At 48.2% G+C, this 21961-nt stretch overlaps 1 protein-coding gene across 3 annotated transcripts in view; it reads right to left on the minus strand.

The window, feature by feature from the left end:
• Positions 1 to 21961, minus strand: part of LOC135916901 (vesicular glutamate transporter 1-like) — a 259394-nt gene that overhangs the window by 34769 nt on the left and 202664 nt on the right. For all 3 annotated transcript variants that reach the window (XM_065450348.1, XM_070535956.1, XM_065450347.2), the window contains exons 4-8: positions 20318 to 20436; positions 19174 to 19288; positions 15087 to 15174; positions 14233 to 14319; positions 11152 to 11288 (exon numbers count right to left, since the gene is read on the minus strand). In XM_065450348.1, coding sequence (XP_065306420.1) covers positions 11152 to 11288; positions 14233 to 14319; positions 15087 to 15174; positions 19174 to 19288; positions 20318 to 20436 — 546 coding nt within the window. The remainder of the gene's footprint in view (positions 1 to 11151; positions 11289 to 14232; positions 14320 to 15086; positions 15175 to 19173; positions 19289 to 20317; positions 20437 to 21961) is intronic.

Consider the following 21961-nt stretch of genomic DNA (forward strand, 5'->3'; position numbering starts at 1 on the left):
TTCGCTTAAAACCGCGCAAATGCAATTTATCTCGGTTTTTCTAAACAGCTTCGCCATGAAGTTCGAGGCGTTAAACACGTTTCTTATGCCACTTTTTCTAGGAAGCAGGAAACAGATTTGTTACAGTCAAACACACCGCGAGACGCACTCTTATCCTGGCTTGCTCTGGAGCCGAAAACGTAGTGGAGATAGGCTCTTATTTTGTTGTAGCGCAAGCTGAACAAGGACAATAGAAAAGCACATCTGACAAGGACAAGGACAAGGACAAGGACAACAGAAAGACACATCTGACTGCTGTGTGTGTCAGATGTGCCTTTATGTTGTCCTTGTCCAGCTTGCGCTACAACAAAATAAGATATGCCGTATCAACAAGCGCCTATAGCTATACTCATCGAGATAGGCTCGCCCGCCAAGAAGTGGCTGGCGTCGGAGCAGAATGCTTCGCATTAAAAGGAGGAGGAAATGGACGTCGGGGCTTCCGCAGGTTCCTTGCGTGCCACCGCGAACCAGTGAACCGCTGTGAACTGGCAATTTGCTGCGTTCTTTCTTTACAGCTGGCGGCACGCGACACTCGAAGTTTCGTGTCAGTTGCGCAACAGGCGAGCTCCGCTACACCGTTTTCTCACGTTTCACTGCTCCCTACTCAGGCACACGCGACAACGGAGCTTTCATCTACAGACTGACCGCGGTAGGCAACTCGAAGAGGTCATTCATGCGTTTCTGACTTTGCGGGAAAGCACGAGTAATCTCTCACTACATTTACCGTGGTATATGATATGCCGCATTTATCATACGCGCTGCACAATGCGTGCTGTGCTTCTATGTCCGAAGAAGCGTACGTGATAATACAAGGACGCCGGTATTGGGAAATTGTTCGAGTTTTACGGTGACAAGAATTAAGGTTGAAAGAACAGACTGGTGGGCTAGTTGGCGGTGCATAGCTTGAGATAAAGTGCACAAGAGCACGCGGGACAACAGATGGGCAGCGCGGTGTCCCCGTCTCCTCTACCGTCCGGCGTGCTTTATGCTATTGCGCTTATACCTCAAAGAGTTAAGAAACGCTTAAAACGAGTGAGCTTCGTTTCGAGCTTTGTTCGAGTGGTCTTCGCAGCGGAGATGTGCCTGTTGAATCTCGAGGAACTTGTAAGCGCCTTCTTGCCCTCTCCCGGTTATCTTAAGGCATATTTCTTAGTAAGTATCCCATAGGATCTCTTCTTGCGGCAACGCTTTTAAGGCGTGCGGCACATCTTGGATAGTGGCATGTCTTGGGTATCTTGGATATCGCGGATATCTTGGCATATCTTGGCACGCGGATTTTTTTTTCACGTTATATGAACGCGAGGCATATATTGGATAGTGTGTCGTCGGATGACAAACGAGATGTCCCAGTGTTTGCGCGCAGACGCCGTTCTATACGAAGGCTCCTTCATCGCCTCGGCGTTATCTAGCATAAATTTCAGCAGGCACAGTAATTGCAAATATAGAGCATCGGCTCGTTGAATTATTAGTCTCGAGTGAGAAAATGAAGAAGTAAATGTACGGTGGAATTGATCGGGAGGTTAAGCGAAATACAAACGACAGAGAGAGAGAGAGAGAGAGAGAGAGAGAGAGAGAGAGAGAGAGAGAAAGAGAGGAAACAAATCAGAAGAGGTTGCCGGTGGCGAGCATAAATAAAAGAACCACTTAAAAGGGAGCATTTTCGACGGACTCCAAACCGGAGATTAGGTAGGCAGCCCGACGAGCTCAGTGTGTGATCGAAGCCACGGCCAGTTGAGTACCCGGACTATTTTGGTTTGGATCAATGGGCGCCGCTGCCGTAAAGGTCGGCATGCTGGACTGACCATGTCAGCGTATTCCATTAAGGTTCGTATACGCAGTTGCCAATTTTAAGCTTTCGTGCGCTGAGGATCCCGGTATAGTAATCTTCTAAGTGGTTCACGAAAACACGTGCAGCGTACTTTAAATTTATCAAGCTTCCTTTTTTTTTTCTTCACAATCGCCCTGTCTGGTCGTCTGTCTGGACGCACACCTTAAAGTCTTCGCATTTATGCTATGTTATGTGCACATATATAGCATAATCTCAATACTGGAGTGGACTGGCTCAACTCCAATAGCGAACTTTGCTAATGTTTTATGTTACGTTTTTTTCCTCGTGTCGTTACCGTTTAGCTACCTGCCAACCAATTCACTGTGCATGGTTCTTCAGTATTATTTTGCTTTTGGGTTGCATTTTATGTTCGACAATGTTGTTCTCAACTGGACTTATACTCGCATATGCCCATTACATTAATAATGATAATATCGTCAAATTACCACTTTTAACGCTGCGGCCTACCCCATTATCTATTTTCCCACATTGTTATACCAACCCTCAGAAATGTTGGGCTGTTCTCCGCGCAACGGATTGCACAAAGGAAACAAATGCACAGCATATCACTGACGGGAACATGCAGTGTATGTACATGAAAGCAGCAAACAATGTTGAACAGCAGTGAAAAAAAAAAAGAAAGGGCAATCTACAGACGTGAAATACGTAAACACGCAAGGAAAAAGAAATGAGGGACCGACATTGAACGCGGAAGGAACACGGAAGAACAGGCAAAGCGGTCACAACAAACACTCGAACTAAATAAATTAAAGAGAGAAAAGAAGAGCGTCGTCGAAATACGTCACAGACTCACTGCGTACACCGTGGCATGCAAGCGATACGCTTCCGTTAAAATGGCCTGTCGCGTGACGAGGCACCACCGCGCATGCGAGCTGCGGCGTTCTCACGCCGGAGCTACGCAGTCGCCCCGAAAACAAGCGAGAGTTATATAGGCGGCGGGCTCTGTTTACCGTTACACTAGATAGCTCCGGCTACTAGCGTAAAGTGAATAGCAAGCGGCGAGTGCACAATGTGACGCTGAGCAGGTCGCAGCAGCCTGCAGGCCTGCCGCCGAGAACTATATACGAGAGCGAAACACACCCTCAATCCGGGTGGCGTGCAAGCAAAGGGCGGCGTTCACTTGGAAGAAAGAAAGAAAAAAAAGAAAGAAAAAGAAAAAAAAATTAAGCGGCATCGATCCCGCCATAGGCTGCGTGAGCAACGGCTATAAACAGTGCGGGTTCGCCGATGCAAAGTTGGGGCCGCCCTGCCCTGCTCCGTATAGTTGCAACGCACTCTGCGCTAGCCGCTGTGGTAGCTATGGCGTTTTAACACGTTAAGGGCCCCCTGTCGCAGTATATCCGGTGTCGGTGGCGTTGTCCGTTAGAGAAAAAAAATAATTCCGAACCACGCAGCCCCTCCGCGTGGCGCATAGGCCTTACTGAACTAAATGGATTTTCTCAAAGCAAAATGCGTCAGAAAATTCGTAAAATGTGACTTATACGCAACCTATACAGACATGATAACGTCGGATTGTAATGTGAATGTACGAGAAGACATGATTCCGTTACGCGGAAAGTTAAACGCGATCTCCTTTTCCAGCTGCCGTTTGAGGTGTGTCTTAGAGCGGCGCGCCCCGCTCGGTTCCTTGCAACACCATCCAGATGGCGCTCGCCTACGCGCACCCGCGGCAGCGGCGGCGCCCGCCGCGGGGAGAAAAGAAAAGAACCAGAAAGCTCGCCTTCGTGCATAGCGTTCGCCGCCAGCGTTTTCAGGAAGACAATACGATAACACAAGCTGCAGTTGCCGGGAAGCGTGAGAAGCAGTCAGCGATCTTTGAATGCTATCGCGTTTCACTCTGAAGCCCGAGGTCCGAACGAATGCTGTCGCGTTCCACTCTTAAAGGGGCCCTGAACCACACCTCGGGCTTGTTGAAATGACATAGTCCGCGTGCAGCATGCGCTGCTGTGAACATCCCAGCCAAGTTTTGCTGTCGTAAGCGGTGCGTGGAGCTCGCAAGCACAGCGCGAAGTGGCCGTTCTCTCAAACTCTCTCTTTTCAACAGAAGCCTGCAGCTGCTCATTCTCTTCTGGACGCTTTATTTCGTAATAAAGCGAATTCTAATACGCGGCTCCTTTTGCGAGCTGGGTCAGCTGTACGTATCATTCGCGTAGCATACGCCGCGTAGCATACGCGGCGGCCACGAGGTGCCGCCACGAGGTGCCGCCATGGGGTGCCGCTACGAGCCCACTGGCTAAGCGCACTGCGGCTCGCTGAGGACAACCGCGTTTGGCTTATCTTTAGCGCGTCGTAGGCACCAGAGGTGGGAGTCGTGGCGTCTACGTTAAAGGGACACTAAAGGCAAATATTAAGTCAAGCTAAAGTGATAGATTAGTGCGTGTGAATCTCTAAGGCGTCAGTATTATCGCGAACAGATCTTTAATAATCGAGAAATTGAGGTAAATGCAGGACACGATTAGAGGCTCCTTCGGGACATTCAAGTACTTGCCCGATGACGAAAGCACTCCCCAGTTAAATTCTATCACTAGTACTCAACCACTCATTGAACAAGACATCCTTGTATTGTATTATAAGAGAAAATATAATGCTACTTGTGCAGTTATACTTCACTTTTACAAAAATGTACTCATTGAAATATCACTGACAACGACGCGGACGGTCGAAGGGTTTCGTTTTCGCTCGACTCCACGCCGACCACGCTTTCGCGTTTCACTAGCTATCGTGTAGTGCTGCGCTGGTTTTGCTAGCTCGCGCAACTCGCACAAACTGCGAGTAACAGAGGATTATACTTACATGTGACGTCGTGGGACGACCGCACGGTCAACGCCACTTGACCAAAAAGCAGCTACTGCGGCGAATCCGCCACTCTGTCCGGGCTCGGTGCCGCCGTCTGTCGGGCGACGTTTTACTCACTGATGGCAGCAAAGGGTGGCGATGGCGTATGCAACGTCACCAATCCCCCGGTTCAGTGGCGGGAGATTTGAAATGCGATAAAGTTATTCGGACCCTTCAGGTGCAATTTTCTTGTAAATTAAGTCTTTTCTTGGTACAAAACAGGCGTTGCGAGATTTCTGGAATGGTATTTAAACAGTCCACATCGACTTCGTATTTGCCTTTACTGTCCCTTTAACATCCAAAGTGAAATTTGAACTGCGCCCACGGTGAAATTCAGAAGGCGGAGCTTTGTGGGCACGCCCCACTCCGCCGTAGCCTCTGCAGTGCAAGGCATTGAAGAAGGAACGGGAGCACAGGGGAGGCCGCGTTTGATTGCTAATAACTCCGCGTCTGCTAAATGTATTGAAGTACTTTTGGGGGGCAATATCATAAGAAGCCAACAAACACTGACACCAAGGACAACATAGGGGAAATTACTTGTGGTTAATAAATTAAATAAAGAAATGATAAATTAATGGAAATTAAAGTGGATGAAAAAACAACTTGCCACAGGTGGGAACCGAACCCACAACCTTCGCATTTCGCGTACGATGCTCGATTCTCGTTCATTACATAACGAGAATCGTTATGTAATGTAACATAAAGTTTATGGTTACATAAAGTTTATGTAACCGTAATGTTTTCCTGGGAATGCTGGCGGCGAAGGAAGGCGATCTTGCACGAAGGCGAGCTTTCTGGGGTGCGCCGCTCCTACTAAAACAGACCTCAAAAGGCAGCTGGAAAAAAAGTTTGTGTTTGAGTTTCCGCGTAACTTTAATTATGTTTTCTCGTATATTCAAATTACAGACCGACGCTATCGTGTCTGGAGGTTGTGTGTGAGTCGTATACTTCGAGAATTTTCTGACACGTTTTACTTTGAGAAATTCAATTAGCCGAGTAACGTCTCTGCGCCACGCGGAGGGCCTGCGTGGATCGGGATGCGTGGTTCGGGATTACTTTTCTCATACGGACAACGTCGCCGCTGCCGCCGCCGGATTTTCCTCGACACGGGCCCCTCAGCTCCATTGCGTATGACGAAGACGGCATCATGACAATAGGATGGCGTTTCTAAAATGATGGCGATGGTACGAAAACAGCGTGACGAAAATGGCATGACGACGGCTTTGTGACGATCGACGGCATGACGTGAATCGGATGACGAAGCTAGATTGACGTCGATGAAGACACCACGATGGCATCACGACAATGGCATACCTTGTGGCCCAAGCTGGCAGACGATCGGGATCATTTGCTTGGCGTACGACGATAGATAGATAGATAGATAGATAGATAGATAGATAGATAGATAGATAGATAGATAGATAGATAGATGCATAGATAGATAGATAGATAGATAGATAGATAGATAGATAGATAGATAGATAGATAGATAGATAGATAGATGCATAGATAGATAGATAGATAGATAGATAGATAGATAGATAGATAGATAGATAGATAGATAGATAGATAGATAGATAGATAGATAGATAGATAGATAGATAGATAGATAGATAGATAGATAGATAGATAGATAGATAGATAGATAGATAGATAGATAGAAAGTGCCTGAAGTAGGGACATAATGTTTATTGCATCGATACAATGCGTTATTTATCATCATCCTCTCTTTCAGGTTTCTTGATGCTACTGCAAGACCCAGCGATAGCCAGTTACCCCCTTGTTGCGTTAACCGAGCCCACCTCATGCCTACAAAATTCCATACTGCGAAATTTCATCACACTGCTCCCCTTATCCTCTACAGCCTCCCAATCCATTTCCTTTCCCTTGGCACTGATGTTATTTCTCTAATAGGCCACTAGTTTGACGTGTTACGTGTTACATGACGTTTGACGCTTAACCTTGACTAAACTATCGGCTGTCAGAATTTGCTTTCTATTCCACAATACCGTCTTTAAATGTGTTAACCTTACGTCCGACATCTTTCCTTGCATACATAGGCGTATTGACAAACGACTGCGGACGCTTCTCGAGGCACGGCCAGTCTCGGCCGTGGTCAGGGATTCTACATCTCGTGCGCAAGTGTCGGCGCATCGCCTCTCGAACCGTCGGGCTCAGTAGATGGATCAGCGGCTTCAAAAGTGACGCTGCGGACGAGGTTTCAAACAGTCGCTTCATTCAATCGCTCACGTACTGCCATTTTATAGTACCCCTTGCGTATTCGAAACTAAATATATAATGCAGTAGTGCTGGACTGAGTTCACTTGGTCTGGTTGGTACACGGCTTGTAGTGGCAAAAAAAAAAGAAGGCTAGTCAGCAGCAGTTGTAAACGAAGAAAGACAAGCCCTTCTTAAGCGCCTTAGTATACCATGTGTTTTTGTTGCTTAGAAAGATGACAGAGAGGAAAACGCTAAAAAAAGGGGGGGGAAAAAAAAGAAACACGCACACATGGAGACACACACACAAAAGGCGTTCCAGTCAAAGTCGTTCACACAGGCCGGTAGATCGCAAAAAGCGCGATAGCGCTTGCACGGCATTCTTCTGTGATGGTAGGTCCTTTCGATGTTGCAGAATTCTTTTTTTCGGATAGCGGTTGGTCGTCCAGTTGGTCAAGTTCGTGGCGAAGGCATGCCCTCTGTGGACTGTACTGCGGGCAGGCTCACAAAATATGGCCAATTGATTCTTCATGGCCGCAGTGGTCACAGGTAGGGGTGTCGGTCATCCCTATGCGGAATGCATAGGCTTTGGTAAAGGCAACGCCCAACCAAAGTCGATATAGAAGCGTGGCGTCTCTACGGCGAAGCTGTGATGGCGCTCGAAGACTTACTGTGGGATCCCCCATCCCCAGTGTAGGGTAGCAAACCGGAGACTCATATCTGGTTAACCTCCCTGCCTTTCCTCTTCATTCTCTCTCTCTCTCTCTCTCTGTTGCTTAGAGTGCGCTACCTTCGGAATGGGCCCACATTTTTAGACTGCACTATCTCCGGGATCAGCCCATGTTTCACGTTGAGTAAAGCCACACTTCCGGTTCCGGTTTTAGGCGCGCGAGGTTTGAACCCGCGCATGTGAATTTCCCATCGGCCTTTTTAAAGCTAATTAAGCATTATTACAGTTTCGTGCATAGCTCTATACGCAAACTTCGGAGGCCTCAAATCGCCTAACTTGAGGTGAAAGCGATAGACATCCCGATACCGCGAACCCCAAATTGATCTGAATTTGTCAAAGAAGACCTTGTCATGAAAAAAAAAGAAGTTGAAGAAAAGAAAAGAAGAGAAAATAAAAGAGAAGAAGGAAAAAAGAGCGCCAAAAGGACCCACTGAGTGCAAGAAACAGACACACGAAGCGCTGTCTGGCGGTTCAGTGCTTTGTTGTGACTGTTACGTGCCCTCAATGCCGCTGCCTATATTTCTTACTTATGCTTTTTTTCCCGCAAATAAGCCAGAAAAGAAAGTACGTCACGCCTCGAAAGACTGCCCACGCAACGGAGGAAGCAGTTAGGTAGCCGGCAATGCCAACAAGGTTTCCGCCGGGAAACAAGAGAGCCTCCGTCGCATGTGTTCTTCTTCGGCACGGCTTCGTATGGAATGGGTGGTCCGAAGCGCTTCTTTCATAAGCCGAAGTCGGCCGTATTTCATCGTTCGGGATGGATGACGCCATACCACGCTGCCCGTCCTTTTTTTTTTTTCCAGACGGGGACGAACGGCCCGGCGAGAGAGACTGTTGAGAGGCTACAACAACAAAAGGAAGTAAACTAAAAAAAAAAGAACAAAAAAAAGAAAGCAAACGCGGGCGTTAAAACAAGGGATGGCAGAAAATACGCATCCAAGCAAGAAGACACGTGAGAGACGCGACATATAGGCCTAAAGAAGAAAAGGTATAACGCGAAAATCGCTGTAGCAATTCAACAGAAATAACAGAGAGAAAGAAAAGAAAAAAAAGAAGAAATGCGGGACAGAGTTGGCGAGACCGACGCAGACTCGGGATGGCTTTTCGAAAGAAAACAACGCAGAAGCAAAAAAGCAGTCCCGGGCGAGGCTGGCGAAGAACGTTGGGCAGCCAATGGAGGCTTTTAGGTGGCTTCGTCGCCCTCCTCGGGCGTGATGGGCCGAAGCTCTGGGCCTCTCTTGCGCCCGCGGTTCGAGCCGGTCGCGCGAGCTCTGCACCGCCGCGCGTCGTCGACTCTCGCCGAGTGCAAAGACCGGATCAAAGCGTGCAGCTTACCACCTCTCGACTCCCGCCTCGCAGAGCGCTCTCCCCCCCCCTCTCTCTCTCCGCCCGCTTCCAAGAGAGAGGGCAGTTGGAGGACGTCAAGGAACGCGTCGCTAGAACCTCCTCTCTTCGGCGGCAACGACTCTTTTCGTTATGTATCCTTTCTTTCCTCCCGTCTTTCTTACTTTTCTTCATTGTGATGGATGCACGGGGGAAAGAGCTTTTGATTCTTTTTTTCTCTTTCCCCTTTCTGTAAGCTTACGTCAATGTCAGCTTCTTCATCTTTTTTTTTCTTTTTTTAAAACTCGACCTCGGATTTTTTCTCTGCTTACGACACTCCGCGGCTACTGCATTCCGCGCACATTTCGTTCCACCACGCCACCCTATAGCTTTGCTCTCATTTACGACTTCTTTTCGACTTCTTGCTTCATTTCGCCATCTTTACACCTGCCTCCATTACATTGGCTTGCTTGTAAATACAGCTTTTCATACTTGTTTTCGTATATCTATATTTCTAGCCGTGTACTGCGTGTGGCGTTCCAGACAAGTGACACGTTGTAAGAATGACGAAGCGAGAAAAGACGACGCAGAGGGGAGACTGGATGGATGGATGGATGAATGAATGACTTGCGCAGGCGTGGCGCGGTTTGGGGGTCCTGCTCGAGAAAAAAGTGACGTGTATTAAAACCGCAGTGTCACAACAACCTCTCCCCCTCCAGAAACGCACGTTCTCTTCATCCTCCCTTGTCGCGCTCCGGCAACCACGCGTGAAGGCGTCTTGATGGGCTCTCCTCCTGTAATTCTCAATGTTGTTCTTTTCTCTTGCTTTTTCTCTGCGCGAAGAAGGAGCTTCGTGAGTCGCGCGAGCGCTCGAGTCGTGTAACATGCATATAGCGGGTAATGGATGTATAAAACGCCTTGCGATGAAAAATGACAGGATTTGCTCCTTTACGAGTTTTCGGAGCCGCCGTTGTAGAAGCGCCTGTTGCTCACGAGAATCGGGCATGCTATAGGTTATCCTACGTAGCGTGACATTCGGAGGACGCGAAAGAGGAAAAAAAAAAAGAGAAAAATTTCTTGCCCCGGCAAGTCAAACTGACGAGTTCACTGTTGTGAGAAAACTAAAGTACAAATATTTGGTTCGCAGGTGTACACTATCAATGAAATTAGCGCGTGTTTGATTGATTGATTAAATGTGTGTGTGTGTGGGGGGGGGGGGGGGGGGGCACGTGCGTGCGTCTAATAGAATGTTTTTAAAAGAAGGTTGTGGGGTCTTAATGCCGACGTTCTTGACGTGTGAGACGGAGGAGGGAGGCATGGAAACAAAATTTGTTTATCACCACACCCACGCTTCCTTCTGTGGCTTTAAACTTGTTTTACATGCATTGCGAGAAAAACAATCAGGGGTCAAATTTATAAAAATATTCTTATAACCTTAGAGACCTTGGCTAATGACAGGCTCCCTGTTATGTTTGGCAAACAACTCTAGCGTAGTAGCTCCCTCGTGAATACGAATATAGACAAGCAATTTCAACAGGATGATTTGTCCTTCGTCGGCAACAGCCCAGAGTGGTCAGTAAGGAAGTATTTCATATTCCGACAGAACCCTCGCGGTGCAGCCACTGTCGTGGACAAGCACAGTTAATTAGCCAGATTCTTGTTGAACGAAAGTAGCAAAAATGCATCGGTGCTGGTAAACAATGGTGATGCGCGGATTATTTCGTCCCTACGCATAGAACAGAGACGCAAAAACACAAACACGAGGAGCTTTTTTGTTTGTTTGCATTCAGTGGTCATAGCGGCTAACACATAAACACACATAAACCTAACACATAAACGTAATGGCATTTCACCGCTTCCACAAGTACAGACACTTGGCTCCATTCACGGCCTCCGAGATCAGACACCGCAAAGAACGATCTGCAAAGTCTCGGAGGCCGTGGTCTGTTTGCTGCCACTGCTTCGTCAACCCGTGCACCACCCGGCTACGTAGCTGGATTCGTCACCGACGTGAGACGCCATCATGCGGCGTGTGCGCCTAGACTGGCGCCAGGTGGTGCACCAGTCTAGGCTGGTGCCAGTGGCAGCATCGGCGCATGCGCAGACGGACTTAAGCGCGCGCCACTAAGGCGTGACGCACGGACAAACGGAAACTCACCGTGGGCGCTATCTGATTGACCTGCCCGAGGCTGTTCTCGATGTAGATGAGCTCCGCCTGGGTGATGGTCGGATGCCTGCTGGGCTTCTCGAACGAGAGCCACAGCCAGAAGACGTACCAGATGGCGCCGAACACGCCTGCGAAGATTTTGAGGGGTGCATGTTACTACGCCATCCAAACCCGCCGTGGTTGCTCAGTGGCTTTTTGCGTCGCGCGGCTAAGCGACGAGGTCGCGGGACCAAATCCCGGCTGCGGCTGCCGAATTTCGATGAAGGTGAAACAACAACAACAACAACAACAACAACAACAACAACAACAACAACAACAACAACAACAACAACAACAACAACAACAACAACAACAACAACAACAACAACAACAACAACAACGACGACGACGACGACGACGACGACGACGACGACGACGACAAAAAGAAAAATGCCCGCGTACAGTGCATTGGGTGCACGTTTAAGAAACCCGGGCTGTCTAATTTAATCCGGAGTCCCCGACTACGGCGTGCCTGTACCTGGTTCATCAGATCAGATCATATATCATACATCATCATACATCATCGTGGTTCATACATCAGATCCTGGTTTTGGCACGTAAAACCCCAGAAATTAATTTGATTTTTTAAAATGTCATTCGACCGTCACGCGTGCGCGAGCGAAGGGTTTTTGTCACACATTAGGCGAGCACAACGACTGTGCTACCGCGGAGAGAGTGCTCACACGCGTGTATTTACGGGAGATACGCACGCCAATTTGATGCGTCCACCAATCCATTGCTGTCACTGCACTCTACGAGTGAGGACGTAAACTTGGAAGATATTGAATAAGCTTGAAAACACTTCAAGTACCGAGCAACGATCAATAGAACGAAGCCTAAGGCTAAGACACGGGAAAACGGAGGTATGGATCAGAGACCTAGTGGGTGTTGTTGATCTGCTAGTTGAGATTAATGCGAAGAAACGGAGCAGGGCTGGTCGTGCAATGCGTAGAGGGAAAAAAAATAACAAAAAAACCCCCGGCGGTCTATGAGAGCTACAGAATGGCTGCCAAAGGGGAGGAACTGCGGTGCGGGAGGGCAGAGCATTAGTTGGCTTGATGAAATTAGGAATAGGTTAATTATTTAGGAAAATTAGGAAATTCGCAGCCACACGAAGGAGTCAGCTAGCGCAAGACATGGTAATGATGCAGTGAAAATGAAGCGGACTGATGATGACGGCCATGATGATGATGATGGCGATTATTTTTCTGCCCTCTTTTTACGTGCTATTTCAGAAATTCAGCAGCATAGAATGTTGGGCCGGTTGGTGCATCATATAGCATCGTTCAGCGGAAATACGGGCGTGAAGCCATGCCCTGGTCACTTCGTTTCTTCACCGCCCGTAAAATTTCCGCTGAACGGCACTACATTTAAGAAATTATTGGACTTAATTGTACGACCAAGTGGCGCAGCGTGAGAAAACTGCACGGCTTGATTTTCTTTCACGCAAGGAAAAAAAGAAAGCACGCTTCGCGAAGCCCCACACCTATGCGCTCTTCCGAAACCCCGCCCCCCTTTACCTGCACTCTTGGTGGAGAGCTAATGCATGCTCGGCGCAAGCAGTGACTTGCCGGTTCTGAATGACTATGGGATAGACGCTTTGCGACACCACGCGCGTTACTCAAATAATAATAAATACGAAAACTATACGCCACCCATTATGACTATGGGACAGACCCTTTGCTACACCGCACGCGTTACTCAAATTACAATAAGTGAGAAAACTATGTGCCACACGTTACGATAAAAGTTCAACAATAGCGAAAGCTAGGTAGTTCCCCTTCAATGAAGCCTCAACTGCACGGAGCGCATTTCCGACGAATTTTCGGAACGTTTTAATTTTAGACTACCCGATGGCTGCACTATAACTGCGGCGTAAATATGAACTCATTGCGAAGAGGCAACCCGTGTGGATATAGCGAAGCACCGCATTGCACCGTATTGTGTGTCACGTAATTTAAAGTACGCCTGCAGTTCACTGATGCATCCATAGGGTGGGCTCTGATCTCCCACCCCCAAGGCATCCCGGTTGGCAGTACTGAGCGCGCAGCGAGAACTCATTACCCCTCCGCCCCCAACCCCCCCTCCCCCCTTCTTTTCCACCACCACTGGTCGTCTGCATGCTATTATGAAACCCCTCCCTCATCTCTGGAAGGTACACTAGATCCGTCTTTGCTGCAGCTAAACGTGCCTGTTGAGAACGATGGACATGAGTTGCAACAATTATCATGTCGTGAAACACGAAGGAAAATGATGGGAAAAAATATTATACGCATGTCACTGCGGAAATCAGTGGTCTCATGTAAAACCCCTCTCCAGGGGCATTTGAGGAATAAATAAATAAATAAATAAATAAATAAATAAATAAATAAATAAATAAATAGAATCCATGTATCACACGCTCCATACCGAGACGGTGTTCATTTAGAGGCTAGCTTAGAATTTCAATTATCGGAGGCTGTTTGCATACTCGACTTATAAGGCGTTCGCCCCTTCCAAATATACGACCAATTGCAGCCTCCACTCGAGACTTTCGCAAATGTCCTTCAGTGTTGCAATGAACTATATGAACTCCACTTGTGACGTACGAACCAGCACCACTACCCAAACGATTCCTCTCCAAACTCCTCCATGCCGACATCACAGCTGTTTGTTTCGCGCTTTCCCTCTTTGCACCGCAGCTGCGTTGCAGAGACCCCGCTACATCTACTAGGTGAAGCATGGACACCAGACCCGGAGAAAGAGGCAAAGAAGCTATAGGCCCACATGCTATGCATGAGTGGTTTCAATGCTGTAGTAATACCAGGATAGGCTCACCGAAGCCTTTGATTGCGCTACTTCCGGGATCGGACCAGTTTTGATTACACTGCTTCCGGGATCGCTCCGATTTACTCGGCGAGAGCCCTGGCAGGTCAAACTTCGGCGAAGTAGACAAAGGAAGCTTCGCTCTTAAAAAAAAAAAAGAAAAACACACGCAGAAGTAACACGTCTCACGTGCCGACCATCCACGCCGTTGCCTCTGCGTATACGTACCGTAGAAATAGAAGCAGGCTTGCCATCCTACGTAGTCGGTTAGGATGCCCGAAAGGGGCATACCGACGACGGCGCCGGCGTACGAGCCTGCGGAGAGGAGAAGGCGAAATGGCAGAGATGAAATTTTAACTCGGAAGACAGGCTTCGTCGCTACCACAACAGCGCTGTTACATCACAAAAGTGCAAATAAAAAGTGTAGAGCATATTTTAAGCTCCGACTCGGCTAGGTGAGGTGTGATATTTAGCCCAGCTAAACCCGGCCGCCTTCAGGTTATCATTCCTACACACACTGTGCTTTCGTCAGAGCACGAGCTCTTTCATTCTTTTTTGTTTCTTTTTTTGTTTCGTGGATACACTGCTCCTCTCTGCCTAATCTCTGATAAATCAGAAAGAATTTATGCAGACTTTTAATCAAGTTAACTGCATGTTCTTCATAAACGCCTATCATGGTCCAGGTGTATCGTTGGACAAAATCAATCAATCAATCAATCAATCAATCAATCAATCAATCAATCAATCAATCAATCAATCAATCAATCAATCAATCAATCAATCAATCAATCAATCAATCAATCAATCAATCAACGTTGTATGAACATATATTGTAGGGCATCTTTTCGGTGTCACACCGCTATTTTTGTTTTCGTTTTGGTTTAGGCGCAAACTTCCAAAGCATGAACATCTTAAGCTCCAACAAAGCACACACTTGCCCTTCACTAAGTCTCTTGTCCACTTTTGGAGCGTAATTTCGAGTGTATAGGCAAAGGAAATAATAGAAAGAAAATAGAAGAAAAAGAAAAACGAAGTTATGAAACAAAGAAAAGAAAACCCGTTCAGCCCTCCCACGTGCTCACCGCAGAAGGCTAGCGTCGCCAGACGACTCCTCTCCAGGGGCGGCGCCCAATGTCTCCAGATGCCGTGGCACGCCGGGTACGTCACGCCCTGCGCAGCCACGACGCGACACGATGAGACACAGCGCACGCTACCAAGCCAAGAGGTTTGCTACATAGCCGTTGGGCTTTGTAGGCAAGTCGGCGACACGATGAGACACAGCGCGCGCTACCCCAGACAAGCCAAGATATCTAGTTTGCTATATAGCCGTTGGGCCTTGTAGGCAAGTCGGGATGGAACGGACTGCGATATTCGACCTCGAATGATAAAACGATTGCATTTTACTTCTACGGCGAATCCGTTTTCATCACTGTTCTTAACTGAATTGGCACCATAACCAATTAAGAATGTAATTAGAATCCAATGAAAACAAGTTCGTTTTTTATTACCATGACTAGATAAGCCGTGCTGCTGTGAGTTTTCATGGGGAATATTGTCCTTGCGCGTTCGCTCCGTTTTAGCTTGCGATTATGATATGAAGTTTTAACTTAACGTAAATGTATTACCACCATCTTTATTACTGTGCCACCCATGTTATCATCTTCATGAAGGTATTTCCGACTTATTTTTTTCTTATTTCGACGAAAACATTGGTACAACAGAAATACTCTCTTAACGCGTTATGCGTGAAAACATCGCCACTAGGGTGCAACAACGTCGTGGTTGTTCCTCTCTCAGGTTATATCAGGCAGTACGTATGAGTGAGGTCCAGAACAATTTGGATGTTTGAAATGTTGCATTTGATGCGAGCGCACAAGCAGTATACAACGATCAAAGTTGACTCTGGATCCCACTGGTAGTCTCTGGTACGAAATAATCTCTTCGTGAGAATGCACGCGCCAACGAATCGTCGTCGTGGTGAGAGAGACGAAAGCTTAAACGCACAAGACAATAAAATACGAGTCGTTACAAAGTCGTTACAAACGGACATCATCTGGCATGGTACTTCTGGGCAGTATGCTGTACAGATCGCTCTTAGAAGTATTTCCGTGTTTCTGTGAATGTACAGCATGGCTTCTCAGTGTAGGCATGGACATCCCGTGGATGCGCTTTATTACGCTACGCGTAAATAGCGCGAAATCAGGTATGCCACTCTTTCCATCCCACCAGCGTCGGCTGGCTTGTGACAAACGAGACGCCCTTCGAAGATTATAACCCCGAAAGAGATCGAGATCGAAAGAGATCGATCGATATGAGCCTCCGGGCTCATATGCACTGCGGCAACAGTTTTTGCAATCGAAGCAGCAAACGACGCGCGTTCGAGTCCACTGCGAACGCCGCGTGGACGGCAACGTCGCCTGGGAAGCGACTTTCCCGCCGGGCGACCCGCGGGCCTTCGATGAACGACGGCGGGTCGACCGAAAGGAGACTCGAGCCGCGCTTGTTTGCGCGATTACGCAAACATCTACGGATACGCCACGGGGCCGCCGCAGGATGGCGTCGCCGAGGCCTCCTCCTTCGTGTCGTTCGTTCGCGTCTTCGTCGTCCGGAAACAACCATTTTCCCTGATGCGATCGGGCGTACATACACGTTCGTGCGCCTCCACGGGGATGAAGAAGATAGACGCTTGGGCGGTCGAGCGCAGGGGGAGGAGCAGGAGGAGGAGGAGGAGGAGGAGGAGGCAGAGGGAAAACGGAAGTAAGGCAGCGGAAGTTGAGAGGGTGGGTGGAAGTATGCGGGGAGGCCATCGCGCGACCGGCGGCAGCGTCTACGCTGATTGCCACGTGCATTTATATCGCGCGGCAGCGTGCGAGACGGTCACGGGGGAACACGCGACGACGTTGCTCGCAGGGGCGATATGATTGCATCGCACCGAACAGCCAGCTGCCACGCTTTCTCGCGGGAGCGTGTATACGTACACAACTCGCTCTCGGCTAATTCGGTGCAGTGCGGCGAATAGTTACCGGTCGTGTCGGCCAGTCAGGAGACAGAGCCGGCTCCACGCAGCGCCCGGAGAAAGGAGAAAGGCTCGCTCGCGTGTCGCGCCTCCTTAATCCTTCCGTGTTCCTTCCGTTCATCGAGAGTGGAGCACAGAGGAATTAGCGAAGGGGGCGGGGGGGGGGGGCGATGGGCAAGTCCTTCCTCTAGTTCCCTCGATCCTGATTTGCAAACGTAACCCGCGGCTTTCGCCGGACTGCGCGGAATTGGCGTATAGTCGCTTCGCTCGCCCTGCGAGGTGCTGTGCTGCGACCTGGAAATGCCACGGGCCCCTCTCGGCTCGTGAGTAATTGCATCTGCGAGCGTGGCCAACGCAGTGCTTCTGAAGATAGCCTCGCAGATGGACAAGACTCCGAGATACCACGATGCGGCGCTTTTCCTTTTCCTTTCTTTTTCGTCGAAGGAACGATAGCGTTTGTGTAATGACCGCAGTGTTTCAACTCGTCTCGCTTTCCATAAGTTATCTGCAAAGGCGTATCGACAAAGACGCAACAGGAAGTGCGAATGCGCGAGTGGGATGACCATATTCTCGTACGTGCATCCATCACGCGAGCGCGGCGCGAACATTTCCCGATCGTACACATCTGGCTGCAGCCTTGCCTCATGCGTAATCCCTCACTCCATCCCGCTTGTTTCGACTACGCGGATAAGGCTGCTGCGATTGAATCAGCGCTGCGCTTGGTGGAGGCCAACAAGAAGATTGCGTTGTAATGTACGAAGTAGATAGACCCTCTCGCAACCACCGCGCAGTGCATGCAGTGCGTTAGAAGCGAGAGAACAAGTAAAGACCATCATCTAGCGTGTCGTTGCATCACTGCAACTGATGCAATGTCAGCGTTTCCTCTCTTATATTGGTTTTCCCAAGGAGGAACAAACATGCTTAGAAATTTACCTTCTTTCATATATCTACTATGTGTTATAGCGTGTATTGCTATAGCGGTAAGGCTCTCTTTTACCGTAGATTTGCATGGATAAATTCTACTATTTGTTTCTGCTACTTGTGGCGGCGGGGGACACCATGACTAGCCTGTCTAATTAAAAAAAGACATTAAAGGGAGATAAGGTGTATATCGAACCTTACGTTGCCGTCAACGACAAACGCTTCTCCGTAAGTTCGTATATGCCTTTAAAACGACGAGAAGAGTTTTCTCAAGATGTACGAAATTTGTTTTTCTCCTCAGCAATGCGAGGAAGGGGGAAGGGGGTACGCAAAAATATTTAGTTTCTTTCACTTTTCTACAAGAAGTAACCTCTCTATATGGAATTTCACAGGGCACCGTCAACGGCTTCCGCCTGTCGGCCCGTTCATCTATGACTACATTTAGAACGACAAGCGCATAATACGGAATGTGTTCTCTCAGCAGTTGTCTGCTTGCGCATTGCTCATACCGCGGCTTTCATCCAACCTTTGACGAGTGGGAAGTTATCGCAGTTGAGAAGGACCCGTATAGAACAAAAAATATTTGAATAAAACGGGGGGGGGGGGTGGCTAAGGGGCGCCTGATGCAATTCATTTGTGACACCTAAGAGGCTTCCGTGAAACGCTGCCCTGTTGTCAGCGTGTTCGGGGATAGTGGCCGAGATGTGGGTTTTTATACCGGTGGTAATCGACCTTTCATCCTTATCTCTGCAGATCCCGCGGACACTTATTTAATATTCTAGCCTTCTTTCTAGGTTTTCTACGGTTAGCCTTTCATCGGTTTTGTAGCTGTAAGAATGATCATTTGGTTTAGGTAGCATCTGTTTCTTATCATCCAGATAGTGAGGAGACGACAATTGATTTTTGATGCGATAGTTACGCGATTCATAAGAAGTTCTTTGACTGGCCAGCTTGGTTGTTGTCAATCACATGCGCATCGATACGATCATTCAGAAACGAAGCGTAAGTATTAGCCGCCTTTGAAAAGCGTTGAAGTTACTGGAAGCGTTAGGAAATCATTCTCTTCCTTTGGTGAAAGCGTTTTTGCTGCAAGTGTTGTCGAATATGATTAGCTCCTCCTCCGCCGCCCTACGTTCCCCAAGAGCAACTTGTATTCGGCTAAGGTTTCTTAATAGAGAATAAGTTTTCTATTGAAACGCCGGGCTCGATTCACAATGTCGCGGTCGACTCACCTCAACGAGACCTTGGAGAATGCGGACCATCATGACCATCGTGAAGCCAATTTTGGCCGCTCCAGGAATGAGCATGTTGAGGAACGCTGACACAGCTATTGCGGTGCCAAAAACCCTGCGAAGTAGCAAAACGAAACAAAGGAACATCAGGGGAGGGGGGGGGGGAGGGGACGCCGTGAAAGTTTGTCTCGTCAAACGATGTTCACTTCACATGGCAAGTACATTTGTAGACGTCCGACTCTGGTAAAGCCCATTCATTGAACAACAACGCCCCCAGAATGCTGTAATTTATTATACTACTTATATCACATAAATGGGCAGCATCTTCAAGCGTGCCTAATAGAAGCCATAGAAATATGTTCCGGTGATCAGCTGCTTGCGTATCCAGTTCCTTTATCTAGAATTAGTTCGAACGCATAATTATCTGTCAGTTGTTTCTGCAGTCAATTGTAGCCGAATCTCTCTGCAACTCTCGCCAACTCTGAAACGAGTTCTTAGTGATGTTTTCTTTTATGCAAGATAAATGTAATACTGGTTGGCAGTATTCATACAGAATATACTGTAACGAAGAATATGAGCTTTGCTAGGGCTTCTCTGTGGTGCCTGAACGTATGAGTGCTGCAGTGTCGCCGTAACGCAACGTGGGAGATGCCTCCGACATACTTTTATTCAAGACCGTGTATTTCCGGAATGATATGCTGTATCCCGCAAGGACGCTTCACGCCTTCTTCTCACAGTTTTAATATCCTTGTTTTATACACGTGTTACACGAGCGCCCTTAACCGCGGTAAAACTTAACGGCGGTTGCTCATAACTTAACTAAGGTTAACCCCAACCACAGTCCGCCGGAGTTACACAGACATTCGTGTTCATGGTTCACAGTGGCTATGAATGAGCTAGTTTCAATGTCCATCGACCGACCGACCCCACCGACCGAAGGGCCGACCCGAACCGACCCGACCGACCGACCGACCGACCGACCGACCGACCGACCGACCGACCGACCGACCGACCGACCGACCGACCGACCGACCGACCGACCGACCGACCGACCGACCGATCGATCGACCGACCGACCGACCGACAAACCGGCCGACCGACAAAAAACCGACCGACCGAGAAAGAACAATCAAGTAAGTCCTACCTGTTTGCGGGGTATTTGGCTGCGAGGAATCCTCCGGGCACCTGTGTGATGAGGTAGCCCCAGAAGAAAGACGAGTCGATCACGCCGATGGTCTCTGGGGACCAGTCGAACTCGGCTTTCTGCAGATCGATGAAGGGCGAGCGAGAGATTAAGAGCAGTGACCGTGATAGGAGCGAAGAGGAAGCATCGGTTTTAAGCATCGGCACCGTTTTATGAAATGATCATCGCGGGAGATAGCCCATAGAGAGAGAGAGAGAGACATTGAGAAGGGAACGTTGGGGTGCCAACTAGAAGAGCGCCCGGTCGGTTACACTACTCTTGGCGGAAAAGAAAAATGAACGCGAATTAAAGTAAGCGACGTGATCAGCGAACCACGTTTAAGAACGTGTCCGAGTGCAGGGGAAGTACAGATTTGTGTCCTCCGTGTGTCCTAAAGATAGCCATATGATGTGGAGTGCCAAAACGCAGGTTAGGTTATGTTTAGGAGAACATTAAAGTACTGTGCGTGGCAGTGAAAAGTATTGTATAAAGCAAAGCCCACTATCCGCTTTCATATCTACATGCGCGCATTATCTCATGTGCGGATCATCCTCACGTGTAGCGTTCGTGTAGCAGAGGCCCGTTTTCACAGTCTGTATACCCGGATGCGCATATTATCTCATTTGTATGTCATACTCATCTGTGCAGCTGTGCTTTACGGGCCATATCGCAACCTCCAGCGCCGTTTCGGCTCTTTGAGGCTCAGCCTATTGTACACTGTTCTCGACGCTTATAGTGATCTACTATATGTACGCGTGCACATCTCGGACTACACCAGGACCTTGTTCGCTCTTCTTAGTTGTCTTCGTGCTTCTTTTGCGAACGTGCGCCGAATCTTCTAATGTTACGTTATTTAGTGTTTATTGCTGCTATGAGAAAAGGATTAGCAGACACCAGCGTTAAACGAGTGAACTTCCTCCGCAATTCTGCATTCCATGGAGTGTCTCTTAAAACGCAAGTCTTACTTTGAGATGTGAAAAATGAACCACTCAGACAAACATACGATAATAAATAAATAAAATAAATAAACAATTAACGAATCATAACCTCATGCTCAATAAATACATTAAACAGCCAGTAATGAAACAAACAATGATGAATCGCTCAGTCAGCCAGCCAACAAGCCAATCCATCATTTATCCGTCAATGAAACATTTAAATAAACGCGCAGCAATCGAACGAACGAACAATAAACAATCGTTTGCTCAGTCACCCAAACAAACAGCTAAGCAATCAATAATTCAATCAATTAATGAGTCAATCAAGCAATCAATCGAGACGCACACCGGAGGCTCCCTAATTTACTTCTGATTGCCGTTCACAGCTCTGCCCTGTGTCGGTGTTTCTCTAACCTTCGATAGGAACAGGCAACCCACACACGCACCTTCGCCTCGCGGATCTTTTTCTCTCGTGCCCTGCATCTAAGCCGAGGAGCGACACCGCGTTGAGCGAATAAACGAAATGCCGAGCGAAACAAGAAAGCAAGCAAGAAAGAAAGAAAGAAAGAAGGTAAGAAAGAAAGAAAGAAAGAAAGAAAGAAAGAAGAGCGAGCGGCAAGGAGGACAAAATGAGGTGCGAAATAGGGCGCCCGGCCTGAAGGAGGAC

This window comes from Dermacentor albipictus, chromosome 3, assembly GCF_038994185.2.
Source record: "Dermacentor albipictus isolate Rhodes 1998 colony chromosome 3, USDA_Dalb.pri_finalv2, whole genome shotgun sequence".
Classification (NCBI taxonomy): Eukaryota; Metazoa; Arthropoda; class Arachnida; order Ixodida; family Ixodidae; genus Dermacentor; species Dermacentor albipictus.